At 41.6% G+C, this 13,163-nt stretch overlaps 1 protein-coding gene and 1 long non-coding RNA gene across 5 annotated transcripts in view; one reads left to right on the top strand and one right to left on the bottom strand.

Moving 5' to 3' along the window:
* Positions 1 to 2,640, bottom strand: part of NRBF2 (nuclear receptor binding factor 2) — a 15,555-nt gene extending 12,915 nt beyond the window's left edge. Inside the window, exon 1 of one of the 2 annotated variants that reach the window (XM_027668285.1) lies at positions 2,500 to 2,640. In XM_027668285.1, coding sequence (XP_027524086.1) covers positions 2,500 to 2,553 — 54 coding nt within the window. In that variant the 5' untranslated portion in view covers positions 2,554 to 2,640. Of the gene's footprint in view, positions 1 to 1,485; positions 1,611 to 2,499 lie in introns of those variants that run through there. The other variant, XM_027668287.1, reaches the window with a different exon arrangement.
* Positions 2,641 to 3,070: 430 nt separating this feature from the next.
* The window catches only part of LOC113959337, a 68,016-nt gene continuing 57,923 nt past the window's right edge, over positions 3,071 to 13,163 (top strand). For all 3 annotated transcript variants that reach the window (XR_003531785.1, XR_003531784.1, XR_003531783.1), the window contains exon 1: positions 3,071 to 3,645. This is a non-coding gene — a long non-coding RNA (uncharacterized LOC113959337). The remainder of the gene's footprint in view (positions 3,646 to 13,163) is intronic.

Genomic DNA, 13,163 nt, shown 5'->3' with positions numbered 1-13,163 from the left:
GTGTGTGTGTCTGTGTATCTCTGTGTGTGTGTGTGTGTGTATGTGTGTGTGTGTCTGTGTGTGTTTGTCTGTGTGTGTGTGTGTGTATCTGTGTGTATAGATATATTCAACATATCTGGAAAGCAAATCTGTGTTGTCTACTGCCATCTACAGAACTAAATCTGTGAATTGGGGAAACCAAAATATAGCAAACATAAGAAGGAAATAGTTTAAGGCATTAAGCCCAGTTCCATGAAGATAAAACATTATTTTGAGGGAAATCTATCTGTCAGAAGGTAGAAAAAGAACATAATTGAAACCAGTGGAACACAACAAGCTATGGCATGCCACCTCTAAGGGATTTTTTTTTTTTTTAAGTCAGATCAGCTGCCCAGAAAACGAGGACAGTATCCATGCTTTCCAAAAGGACTAGATGCTCCAATCCACAACTAATGAACAAGGTTCACAGGACAAAGCAACATCCAAATACTGTAGTAAATTATGATGAAATGCCTTAACTGAAGAAAAATCAATTTTGTGAAAAAGCCATGATAGACTGAAAGGGAAATGTCTTGTACTCAAGTCATCAATAGCAGTTAAGTCTAATGATTACTGTATCCAAAACCACTTTGTAGTTTAGGTGTTGGGCGATTTGGTGGGTTTGGTTTGGGTTTTTTTTTGGTGGTGGTGGTGGTGGTTTTCTGGTAGCTTTATTTTCCCCTTTGTCATCTTTGGAAAAAGTTGTGCTTTTCCAATGGACAGGAACTAGACTTAGGTAAGAGAAGATATTTATAGGAGAAGCAAGTGAAATAGATCACATTGGATATTATAAACATGTTAAATGGATGTTCTTTTACTGGAGGTTGGCTCCTTCCCTGAATATTGTGCAGCATTTTCAAAAAAAAGTTTTTTTATTTCAGGCCACTCTAAGGCAGTAGGAGCATATTTGCAGGCAATTTCATAATTTTCTGTATAAAAGTATGTAAAGTACCTTTTTTTCATGTATTATCTCTTCATGCAGAAGTGCCTTGACCTTGTCAGCCTGGTGCTACCCAGGTGTGGTACCTGCACGCTCCTGTTGTGGTCACAAGATCATCAGCCAGGCTTTAGTCACAGTCTTGTCACTCCTACAGTCCTTTTAAGTGGTCTCTTACTGAAACACTACTGACTAGTGACATCTGCTCTGCCAAAAAGCTGCTGCTTACAGACATTTACCAGTGAATATACAATTGTTGTTTTGTCCTTAGAGTTTTATGCACTAGATCTACTATTTAAAAAGTTTTTACAGTGTCTGTGAACTTAGCTACAGTTTATCCCTCCTGTATTACTCTGCTGCCTGTTTTCCTGACTTTAAGCTCATCATATCAACAAGTTACAAGAGCTTTTCTACTTCCTGCTGTTCCTTATTTCAATTAGTGTTTCAGCATAGAGAGTGAAAAGTCTGAGACAGTGTGATGCTGACATACCCAGAGAGGTTCTGCACCATTGGTTTGGATCTAAACTCACCATCTTCCTAATTCCATGGGTGGTCAGCAGTGACAGTTCTAAAAGCCTTCCTGAATCAGAGAGGGTGATCCAGAAATACCTGACTGGTTCTGCATGGAGCAGGCAAGGGTTTGCCAGGGTTGACACTCTGCTGGAGCAAATAAGCTTTGATTAAAAACTGAACTGACACAAGTCTCTGAGGTTCACATGGCAATGTCTGAACAATTTCTGGATCAAACTCATTCCTGGAAGCACCACTGATGTATTCCTGGTGTGCTGCCCCTGGCTCACTGGACTGCTGGACCAAAGCTTGTTTTCTAAGGGAACACTCTGTGCATCACCACATCTGAGGCACAGTCAAGACACAGCTTTGATAAAACCCATAAGGCAGCAGGGAATTAACTCTTCTAGATTGTGTCTATGGGACAGGGACCTGCCAATTTAGGCTGTTTAACATCTGACTAGCTTTTGTGAAGCTGCATTTTTCAGACCCTCTGTGTTCGGCTCCAGTTCCTTAGCGACTTAGTCTAAGCGGGGGGGGGGGGGGGGGGAGCAGGGCGCGTCCACATTTCAGGTTTTAACGCATTTCGCCTTCTGAAGTTAGAAGAAACACCGGGCCCTGATAAACTCTCTAAACTGCCATGGTTATGGCCTGTGCTATCTAAACGCTTCCTCTAGGCGCCTCCTTCCCGAACTTGCCTCCCAGAACTTCCCCTCTCCCTCGCGTTTACAGAGGGCTCACCCGGCAATCTAAACATGTCGCAACTCGCTCCCTGCGCGGTTACCCCTCCGGGGCCCGGAGCAGTGCTGTCCCGCCGCACCGGGGCGAGCCCCCCACTCCCGGCGCGGCGCTGGGCCCCGCTCCCGCCCGGGCACGCCCTCACAGGGCCCTGAACGGGTGTTTGGGGGCGACAGGTGGGTGACCAGAGTCCCGCTGTCCGCTCAGGTCGCGCCTCCTCGCCCGGTTACGCGGAGCGGTGTCTCGCTCTCCCCGCTGCCCGGCTCCGCCTTCCCCCCCCCGAGCCCTGCGCTCACCAGGTTGAGGGGCCCCTCCATCACTTCCATGGGTGGCGGGGGCTGCGGGCACATGGGTGGGGGGCGCTGCGTGCTGCCCCAGCCCGGCCCCGGCGCGGCCCGGCCCCGGCGCGGCTGCCTTGTAAACACGGGCGGCCGCTTCCGCCCGCGAGAGCCGCGCCGCGACTCGCGAGACTTGCGGCGCCGCGTCGCCGGGGCAACGGGCGCCGCGCGCGCCGAGGGGGAGAGGTGGAGGAAGGGGCAGTCGTCTTCTTCCCTGCTTTTCGGAAAAGTTAGCCCCCAAGAAGAAGGGGACAAAAAAGAAAAAAAAAGAAAAGGGTTAATTTGGAAATCTTAGAATATGCTGAGTTGGAACGGACCCACGAGGATCCCCCTCCTGGCCCTCCGCAGGACACCACAAGAGTCATACCCTGTGTCTGAGAGCGTTGTCCAAACGCTTCTTGACCTCTGTCAGACCACTGCCCTGGGGAGCCTGTTCCAGTGCCCAACCACCCTTGGGGTGAAGAACCTTTTCCTAATATCCAACCTAAACATCTCCCGACTCCGCTTCGTGCCGTTTCCTCGGGTCCTGTCACTGGTAACCAGAGTGAAGAGATCAGTGCTGGATGCTCCACTTCCCCTTGTGAGGATGTTGAAGACCGCAGTGAGATTTTCCTTCAGACTCCTCCGGGCTGAACACGCCAAGTGACCTCAACACCCTGCCTAGGATTAGGTGACATTGCTCTCAAAGAGTAAGAAATAGTTATGTGCAAGTTATGTCATATTCTGTACAGTGTTAAGTTGGTATTCCCAGATCTTTAATAAATATCAGGTGGATGTGATTCAAAATAATGGATGTAAGCCAACATCAGGCTGAAACTGGCATGTAAAGTTGGTATGTAGTTGTACCTGAGCACCAGAACCTACCTGATGTACTTGTCAAGGACTGTCAGTCTGCGACCTCTAGAACTCTGCAGCCAGAGTCACTGCCACACAGGAGGCTTAAAACTGGCATGAAGACCAGCACTTTAATTGAAATGCTTTAACGAGAGTACTGTCTTCCTCAGATCTCGCCTATATTCTTGGTATTTTCCTCTTAGTTCAAGTTCCTGTGATAGCTCTTTCTTCCAGAGGATGCTTGTAGATGGGAATATAGCAAAATGTGGGGTAATAAAAAAGACTTTGTAACTAAAGCTTTCTATCCCATGGGAGATCCACAAACACTTTAAAAGCTCTAGATAGAGGCTTAAGGGACAGACGCCGAGGGTCACGCTGAGGAGAGAGCAGGGTTTCTGTGGGGAAAAGTCCCCCCACCACAGTCACAAAGCAGCAAAAGTGCCAGGGCTCCTCGTGGCTCTTCATTGCAGGAATTGCAGTATATGGAAACAGGTGACAATGGCAGTGATGCCAAAATTGCCATGTATATACTAACAGCACAGCAGTGTTAATTATCCCAGGTAACAAGCAAAAGGAGAAGACAAAACATCCTCGAGTTGCACAAGGGAAGGTTTAGACTAGACATTAGGAAAAATTTCTTCACCAAAAGGGCTGTCAAGCATTGGAACAGGCTGCCCAGGGCAGTGATGGAATAACAGTCCTTGGAAGTACTCAAAGAACATGTAGATGTGGTGCTTAGGGACATGGTTTAGTGATGGACCTGGCAGTGTTAGGTTAATGGTTGGACTCAATGATCTTTTCCATCCATAATGATTCTGTGATTAATTATTCAAAATGTCTTGAGAGAGACCAGCAAAGCAAATGAGCTATTAGACAGTGAACTTAGTGAATGTCGTGGTCACTCCCATCCACACAACTTTGTGTTTTGTGAAGACGAGAGAAGAAAAATGCAATAAAGGGACTGTGTGTACCTTTCTCAGGAAAGGATGGCACGAGTTCACAGGAGCATGGTAATAATAGGCTGAAAGGGGAAAGACGGCAGGAAAAAAAAGGAGGAGAGAAAAGGATAGAAGGCATGGCTGAAGATGAGACACCCAGAAAACAAGAAGTAAAAAAGCTAATTAGCAGCAAGTAAAGAAAGTCCATATTTCCCTTTGTGCCCTTTGTAGCTGCAATCCTCAGATGTGAGTGGCGTCTGTGGGTCTCTGGGGGAGCCCCCACGGCCTGATATGCCATAGCTCTCAGCTATCCCTGGGCTGTAGGGACTAGCTCTGCAACACAGGAGTGCTGGGGGGAGTTTTCCTTCTAACATGTGGTTAGACAAGATAGTCTCTTCTGGTGAGGAGCTTCCCAAAGATACCTCGCTAGTTCCTGTTTGCATTTGCAAGAATTTATCTATCACTTGGTTTAATTATACATCACCAAGCCAGATCCCATGTAGTCCAGACGGGTTTTGATCCGGAGCCCACTGACTGAATAGGAGATGTTGTCCTGTGTCAATTTTTGAAGGGATAGATCAGCATGGGTGAAGGAGAAAGGATACTTGACACTTTACTGTCAGTACTTACACTCAGACTGAGATAAAATGGAATTGTTCTATTGTGCCCAACTATTGTGTTTTCCTTCCTTTTAGCTCACGGACACACATTCATGAAGTAACATTTATCTGTAAGAGTATAGCCTCCCTCTTGACCATCCCACTCTGTCACTGTTCCTCTTCACAATGACATGCCCTTCTCTAACCCTTAGCCTGGTGCTGCCTGGCCTTTTCCTCTCTCTTCCCGGTAGTGCCATGATAGGAAAAATCTACCAGAGGTCTTTACATTGAGCACAAAACTTGGTTGCTTGGTTGTTAATGAAGTTATACTGAGTTAATGTATCACAATTTACTTATTGTCTTGCATCTGTACGTCAGATCTTACACACTTAGCTGGCTGATTATCCTTTTCCATACTGCATTAATCCAGAGGCAAATGTTGATGATCTTGCTAAATATTATAAGGATGAGATTTTAGATACACTGGCTGTTAAATTGCATACTGCCAAGCTGTTATTTCTAGCCATTTTACAAACTTTTTCATCATCAGTGGTGAAACTGAAGATTTTCATTTCTTTGTTTGAACTGTATTCCTGATCAGTTTGTGTATAATTTTTAATTTTGCATAAAATATTTGCCTTGTGATGAGTAGCTGCATAGCTGGTTTTTGCTGTGTGCTTATCAGTTATCCATAAGTCATACTGATTTGCTAAAATAGATCATTAGGTCAAACACTTTCTTAGAAATCAAACAAACTAGTTCTGAGAAACGTTTTCCATTACTCCTGCTGCTGGCTCAGGAAAGACAATTTAATTTATTGGGTTTTAAGAGACAGCCAATGTTTATTTCAAGACATATTACCTTTAGTGGAAAAAGGAGGAAGATGCTGGGCCAGTTTACCACTTGTGGAGTGGGAGCTAAAGGACTGAGGAATCTTGTTTTGACAGAATGAAGGTTTCAGGAGCCGTGTTATTGAGTCAAGCCAGTGTGTCACAGTATGCCTGTTGTTCATGTAACCAGCAGTGGTCATTGCTGTTCCTCCAGCAAGGCTGGCAGCGACTGTAATTCCCTCTGGGGACCTGGCCATGCCTCTTCTCATCCAGATACTGTTAGCAAATGCTTAAATGGAGCATTTTCCTTGACTAGTGTGCCAATGTTTTGTTTCCTATATCTAAATCTGACAAAAAACTGAAGGCAAATAGAAAGAAACCTGAGAAGATTACTTTTTAAGATCTCATGTTTTATAAACTGCTGGTGATACACAGGATTTACTTCAGAGCCCTCAGTGTTGCTGTTTGCAATGCAGTATTCAACTTACTTAGTTTCTAGTGTGATATTCCCCCCCCCCACCACCACTAGATAGGTGATACTTTTTGGCTTTGGCAAGATGAAAATATCCTTGAGCCTTGAGCCCTGGTCCTTCAAGAGGCATCATGTTGCCATGTCCTGAGGTGGCTGCAGAAAGCAAGTAAAACCTGTAACCTCACCTGTGTAAAATTAACTTTAATGTGGTAAAGTGATGTTATTGCTAGTTCAAAAAATCTCAGTTTGTATGGAAGTTCTTCTTTACTTGGAGAATAGTCCTGGGACACTTTGTGGATTTTTGTCCAAAATACCAAGATCCAGGAGTGCTGGATGTCACCTATTCGTTCCAGATGGTGTGCCAGCCTCCACTGCACTGGACTGAAAATGGCTACTGTTTCCTGCCAGCGTCTACAGAGTTATCTAAGAGATAAAAAGTTGCCCTCCAGAGAAAACAGAACCATTGTAAATATTCTACTCCATTATCTGCAAACTCCTCAATGAGCACAGAATGATTATTTCTTTTCATTACCACCCTTTGTGTGTTTTGCATGTTTTGCTCCTCCCAAGGGACTGCATGGGAATAGCATGTTGACTGTATAAGTATAGATTAAATGTTTGTCTAAAAGAAGAACTATTAAAATGTCATTCTGGGCAGGATGTGCCTGTCAGCAGGAAGCTTCCTAAAATACCCTGCGTTTTAAGGGTGGAATTTTAGAGTAGGAGGGAAGTGTAGAATTGCTATTTACCTGTCTGATGCTGCTTTTGACACACATGATGAGCCAGCTTCATTTGACTGTCACCTCCTTAGGAGGCAGAATTCCTCGGCCCACACTTTGCTTAGGATTGACTACTTCTTTATTTACTCTTTGTGCCTTTGCATTTTATCTGGACTGTGCATTTTCAGTGAAGCTCCAGTTAAAGACAGGCTTCTCAGTCATGGCATTGTAGGAGGCCCCACAGAGCCTCCCACACAGTGCCTTCCTCAAAGAGAGATGGGGATGTCTGTTTCTTTGAAGAAGCACTTTTGAAACAAAAGGGATTCCCCTATGCCTCTGACAATTTCTTTCCCACCACACATGTACAGAGCCATCAGGCTAATGGGCCTCCTTCCATTTGTCGGATTTTTCAGAATAACTGGATTTCAGGATCTCCCCCTGGACGTGCCCTGTCTCTTTGGGTTGCCTCTGGGGAATGCCTGAGAGGAGCTGTGGGCAAGGCAGTGGATGAAGGAGGGCTTTGACAAGTGGGGCTGAAGGAACCTCATTCAGAGAGCTGGGAGGCTCAGGACAGGGAAATCTTGGAGAAGGTGTAAACTAAATGAAAACCTTCTCCTGTCGCCTTTCCGCCTTTTTTGTCTATTTGGATTTTGCCTTCTCGAGGTCCTCTGTGACCTTTCCTTTATAATTACACGTGGTCAGCAATCGGAACCAAAAGAGTGAGTCATTAAAATGGGCATGAAACTTGCAATTACAATGCCTTGGCATGGGAATTTTGTCTCTGACAGAACTTCAGCACAGCTTAGAAATCAGCAACCACATTTTGGCACTTTTCTTGGCTACCAGAGCAACTGATAGAATTTGAAATCAGACAGATTTGCAGGGAAGAAAGAACTGGTGAGTTAAAAAACAAGAACACAACCAAGACCATGTCTGAATAAATTTCCAGTCGTCTGTACATAGACCATTTATTGAGAAAGATAAGAAAAACTAAATTTTCATAATCCTGATTACATGCAGAGGATTGACCCAGATGCATGATTTTAGCTGTATTTATTATATTTAAACACAATGTATGCCTTCACATGTGTTTACTGAAGAGAGGAACCACAGCCATTTAAATTAAATGCATTTTTAAATATTGCTGTTTAAAGAAGAAACTATTAGATTTCTGCATACTAAGAAGTAAGGTAGATGATTGTGGTGCTTTAGAATTAATTAGATCTCTTATTTTAGATTTAGAATCAAGATGATATTTTCTCATTGCTTGCAGAATAAAATAGCTAAATCCTCTGCTTAGATCTGAAAGTAGTTTTGCCCACAGCAATCAAACTAATATTTTCTTTATAGCTCATTCTCTCTGTAAGCTTTATGCTGATTTCATTAGGCTTTAGATCAGGTTCCAAGTAACTAATTATATTTATAGTGTGATTTCTTTGCTTAGAACAACTAATTTAGGTAAAGGAGTTGGTGGGAATGGTGAAAGGCTAGGTAGTATTCCTTTGCATTACTTTGTCCAGGTGCAAGATACCAGGAAAACTCTATTTGTCTTTGTGTTTATAAGCCCTCAGTATTAAGCTGAGCAGCAACTTCCCTGTTTTCAGTATTTTGTGAGAGCATAATGATATACCGACTTTTTCCTTTGAATTAACTAGGGCTGATTTATTTCTGCCAGCAAAAATAGAGGTCAAAAAGAGCTGGCTGTTTAAAAGTGAGGAGAAATCAGACTTGAGTAGGTAAGGATTTCCATGTTTTTCACTCCTGTTCCTTTGCCCGAAGTCTCTTCCTAACATTTCTTAATATGTTTTCTTTCCTACAGCTCTACTGTAAAGCCACCACCCTCCCTTTCATTACTTTCCCACCCTTGCCATAAATTCCCTCTCACCTATAACCCACAGGCCTGCCCCTATTTTCTCAGCTCAGACCTGTTGCTCCACTCACACTCATCTTTGAAAGGGCCAGCACTGCATCATTGCCTCTGTTACTGCCTTCCTAAATGCTACCACTGGCAGCTGAATAATGCTTCTGTCAGCTGACCCTATCCACAAACATAAAAGACCCTTCAGCTTTAGTTTCTGGGATTTAAAAAGCTTGGACAAAAGTAGGTTTGTTTAGCAGCTTTACTTTGCTAACGGATATGAAGGTTCTGTTCTGGTATTACTAGCGCTGATTTCTTTCTCTTTTTCCAAACTGGCTCTCTTATCCTAACTCCACAGCTGTGTTTCTCTGGACAGAACGTTATTCCCTTCCTTGCCCATACAAATTGCCTCTTCATCAAAATCCAGTGAACATCACATATCCTGAGTACTCAGTCAAAAATTTTCTGGATTCTTTTGTTTTTCCCCTCTGAGACTGTACCGCAAAGAAATAGGCCCATTTGGAGTTGACTTTCTGACAAGAGGTCTGGTATTTGACACAATGCTGTAGACTACAAGGCTATGTTGGGTCGTTGAAAGCTGGATCTTGTTTTTAGCAGAGGATTCTAGTGGAAGCCAGCAGATTTTTGGAGGCCTGAGACATAACATCATGCTCTGTGATCTAAAATTTACTGAGGACCTTGAGTTACCTCTTTTTTTCTTCTTGGTATGTTTCCATTCCTGAGAAAAGCAAGAGCTGCAAGACTGACTTATATTATACTCATTCAATTAATCAAGTGAGAGTGAATCAAACCTTTCCAGGCAATTTTGTTTGAAGTGTCTGCACTCTTCTCTGCATCGCATGAGGTGCCAACACCAGTAGGAGTTTGCCTGAGGTAAGAGCTGTGGGTTTGGATGTATTCTTCCATTTTTATTAGGTCTTACACTCACAGGAATTTTGTGCTTTTTAATCTTGTAACTGTACAAAACTTATCTGGGTATGGAGGAAGATAACTTAGTGATTTGCTTTAATTATTCTCATAACTGTTCACATTCGGTTTTATGAACTAGTCACACTTAAAAAATTCCAAACCCACTTTTATAGCAAGAAGGTGTTTAACTGAAATCCTTGTGCCATTGATCTAACCAGTAAGAAACCAACTGAGCTATCAAGTACTCAGTGCTTCTTTCCAGTTGGTCCTTAATTTAATTGTATGCATTTAAGCATTTTAATTTTCTTTTCTGCCTTTATTATCCGTATGCTTTCCCTTGAAATACTTTATATGGAATGACTTGTAGCAAAAAGCAAGTTGTCAAAAAAATTCAAAAATTCCAGCTAAGCACGTTAAATATTTATTGCTCTTAATATTCAGAGTATAGCTGCAGAGTTGAGTAGTATTTATTTGGAGTGCACTGGTATTGTGATTTCCCATGCTGGTTAACCATGTCCACCTAATGCAGAGCTTTACACACCTTATAATCTTTCAAAATAAGAAAAGGGATTGAAAATGAGACCAGGACATGAAGAAGCAAAGAGACTTTGGAAAGATATCATGGCAAGTACTATGCAATGCACTCATTTTTGAATACAATTAATTATGCAGTTAAGCAGAACTTGTACACTACTTCACATGCTCAAAATAAGATCCAGTAACATCTGATATCTTGGCATCAGAGTCTATCAAAAAGATAGTAATATGACAAGACTGTCTTAATGTCCGTTTATAAGGTACAAACAAATGAAAGAAGAGACCAGTTTTGTCTGTCCCATGGGACTGGTTTCTATGTAAGCATAGTTATAGGTTATAAGACTGAATGTTTAGAATTAGCACCTCAGAATATCAGAATATTGCCACTTAAAATGCAATATAGAATTATTGCTAAATATGAGTTCCAAATTTTCAGATGAACACATTAATTACTAACTTAAAGCTGAAAACAAAGGTGCTGTCTGCAGCAGTAGAGGCACATTCTCTGGTGTTCCAAAATGAAACCATCTTACATTTGCAGATCAAGGCTGTGAGCAGTAACCCCCATCTATCTCCCTGCCCACCTTCTGCAAAGTAACAATAGTGTAATTTGGGTAAAAATGAACAGACCAAGAGTATTCCATGTACACCCTGCTGCTCAGGGCATAGCAAGGTTTTAAATAAACTGGGCTAATTTTTCCCAGCTTACATTTCTTTTCACTGCTCAGGCCATCATCTTTTGGGAAAGGCCCTTGTGCAGAGTATATGTTAATCAATACTTTTTAAAGAATGAGACAACTTGCAGCAGAAGAAAACAAAACATTCATATTAGTTACAGACAGTGGAATACTTTTGATGGATCTAATATTCAGCCTTTGGCTGGAAGGCAATTTTGAAAGAAGCAACTAGTTAAACTTGAGATACTTCTATTTCCTCATAAGATTTACTTCTCTTCCTTAATCTGTAACTCTCCATAGTGAGTTTCTCTAACCATCAATATGACAGTACAGCAATATTGCCTCATCAGTCATGATTTACTTAATGTTTTCTGAATTTAGTAATATTTGATTAAAATTTAATGTGAACATATCATATCATGCCACATATATTATTGCATCCATTAATCAGGTAACCATAATAATGAAATGTCGGAAGATTGGATGAAAAAGGAGCTGAAGTCTTTGATATATGTTTGGCATGGTTTTGTGACTGATTAACGAAAAGATACCCAGTCAATTGTGTAAAGCTTCATTAATATACATTTACAATCATCTATGTTCTGTATCATCAGATATTTTTAACCTTAGTTAAACTTGATTTTTTAATTTACTGAATGACACTAAATATTAATAATCCTGAAAAATATATAGTATTCTATTAACTCTCATAATGCCAGAATGATTCATAGCATGTCTTCATGCTTTTGTAGCAAACTACGTACTGAAAATATTGTCAGAGTTAATGGATCAGTTTTGTTAAAAGTGGAATAACAAATGCTTTATGCATGGCTCTATAAACCTCAAATTACACAATTGTATTAAAATAAATATAAGTCAGTATTTCCATCTACTTTTTTAATATGCAAAGGTAACATATGATCTAATCTAGCAAAGCATCTACTCCAGTTTGGTAGAGGAGATATTGAAAACAGTAAAACTTCAGTTCATTCTCATAAATATTTTATTAAATGTATAAAGACTTTCTAGATGAAAAAAAAACCAAACAAACCAAAGATAAGGACATGCTCTCCAGGTAAACTCTGAGAGATTTGTCATTGTTTTCTTGGTATTCATGGCAAGAAACAACTAAGGCACTGATCCCACAGCCTGGATCTGTGTAGGAAATTCTGTATTGTGCCATGGATCTTAGTGGGGCTGTTCATAGTGGCAGGAGTGCACATGTGGCCCTTCAGTCATGTGTGTCCTTGCTTTCAGGGCTGGACACAGCACAGATCAGAACACATGTGCTTCATTGGTACTATCCTCAGTGTTCCCAGTGACTGGTGGTGTGTGTGCCACTCGATGTACATGGCACAGAGAACACGTGCAGTGTGTCCTGGGGGCCCAGGGTGAAAAGCTGCAGCTTTTGTACATCTGTTATTGACCTCGTATTTTCTCTTGCTTTTGGTGAGAATTAAATTTATTTAGTTTTCATTTATTGATTACAGTGAATGAGGGAGAACACTATGATTTTGCTTCACTGCAGCTGGGTAAGTACATTTTTACACTACAACAACTCCAAAAACCAGATCTCTTCAAAATAATTTCAGAACAGAGGTGCCATGTCTTTTTTAACATGGTTTCTGATTTTGAAGTGTATTTGGTTGGAAGCTGTACTAATCCCTAAACTGAATTATTACCACTTTGGAAGGCTGCTTGGAGATCATTTTTGTGTGATGTTAAGCAGTGTGCAGCATATTGGCATCCAGTCTATATTTTTATTCCACAGGGTCTTGTCTTCAGGTGATTCAAGGATGCTTTTTCAGTAGCGTCCAGTGGGTCAAAGCTGATAGTAGTCCTAGGGTACTTGAGTTACACCTTAGTTCTGAGCAAGGTGGATGAGCATGCCCATCAATCTGCTGATAAAGAGCATTACAAATAGGACAGGATCTATGACTCTTCTAAACTCAATACCGCCAAAATAAGTCTATGCAGCTCCATCTGGTACCTATTCTGCTAAGAAAGGTGAAACTATGGATTGAGGGAAAAATTATGAAGCTGGTTACTGCAAATTTGGTACAAATTGTAATTGTATTTGTAAACAAGGAGCCTACTTGCTTGGAGATTGACAGAGACCTAAGTAAAACAATGATTATTCCACCTGCAAATAAAACAATCCACCTGCACTGACAACATTTTGAATACATTCTTTATACAACAAACAACTTGATGTGAGTGCACAAATT

Source organism: Corapipo altera, unplaced genomic scaffold, assembly GCF_003945725.1.
Source record: "Corapipo altera isolate COAL_440 unplaced genomic scaffold, ASM394572v1 254, whole genome shotgun sequence".
In the NCBI taxonomy this organism is placed as follows: Eukaryota; Metazoa; Chordata; class Aves; order Passeriformes; family Pipridae; genus Corapipo; species Corapipo altera.
Note: the sequence above shows the minus strand (reverse complement) of the source record. Positions and strands in the feature narration are given on the sequence as shown.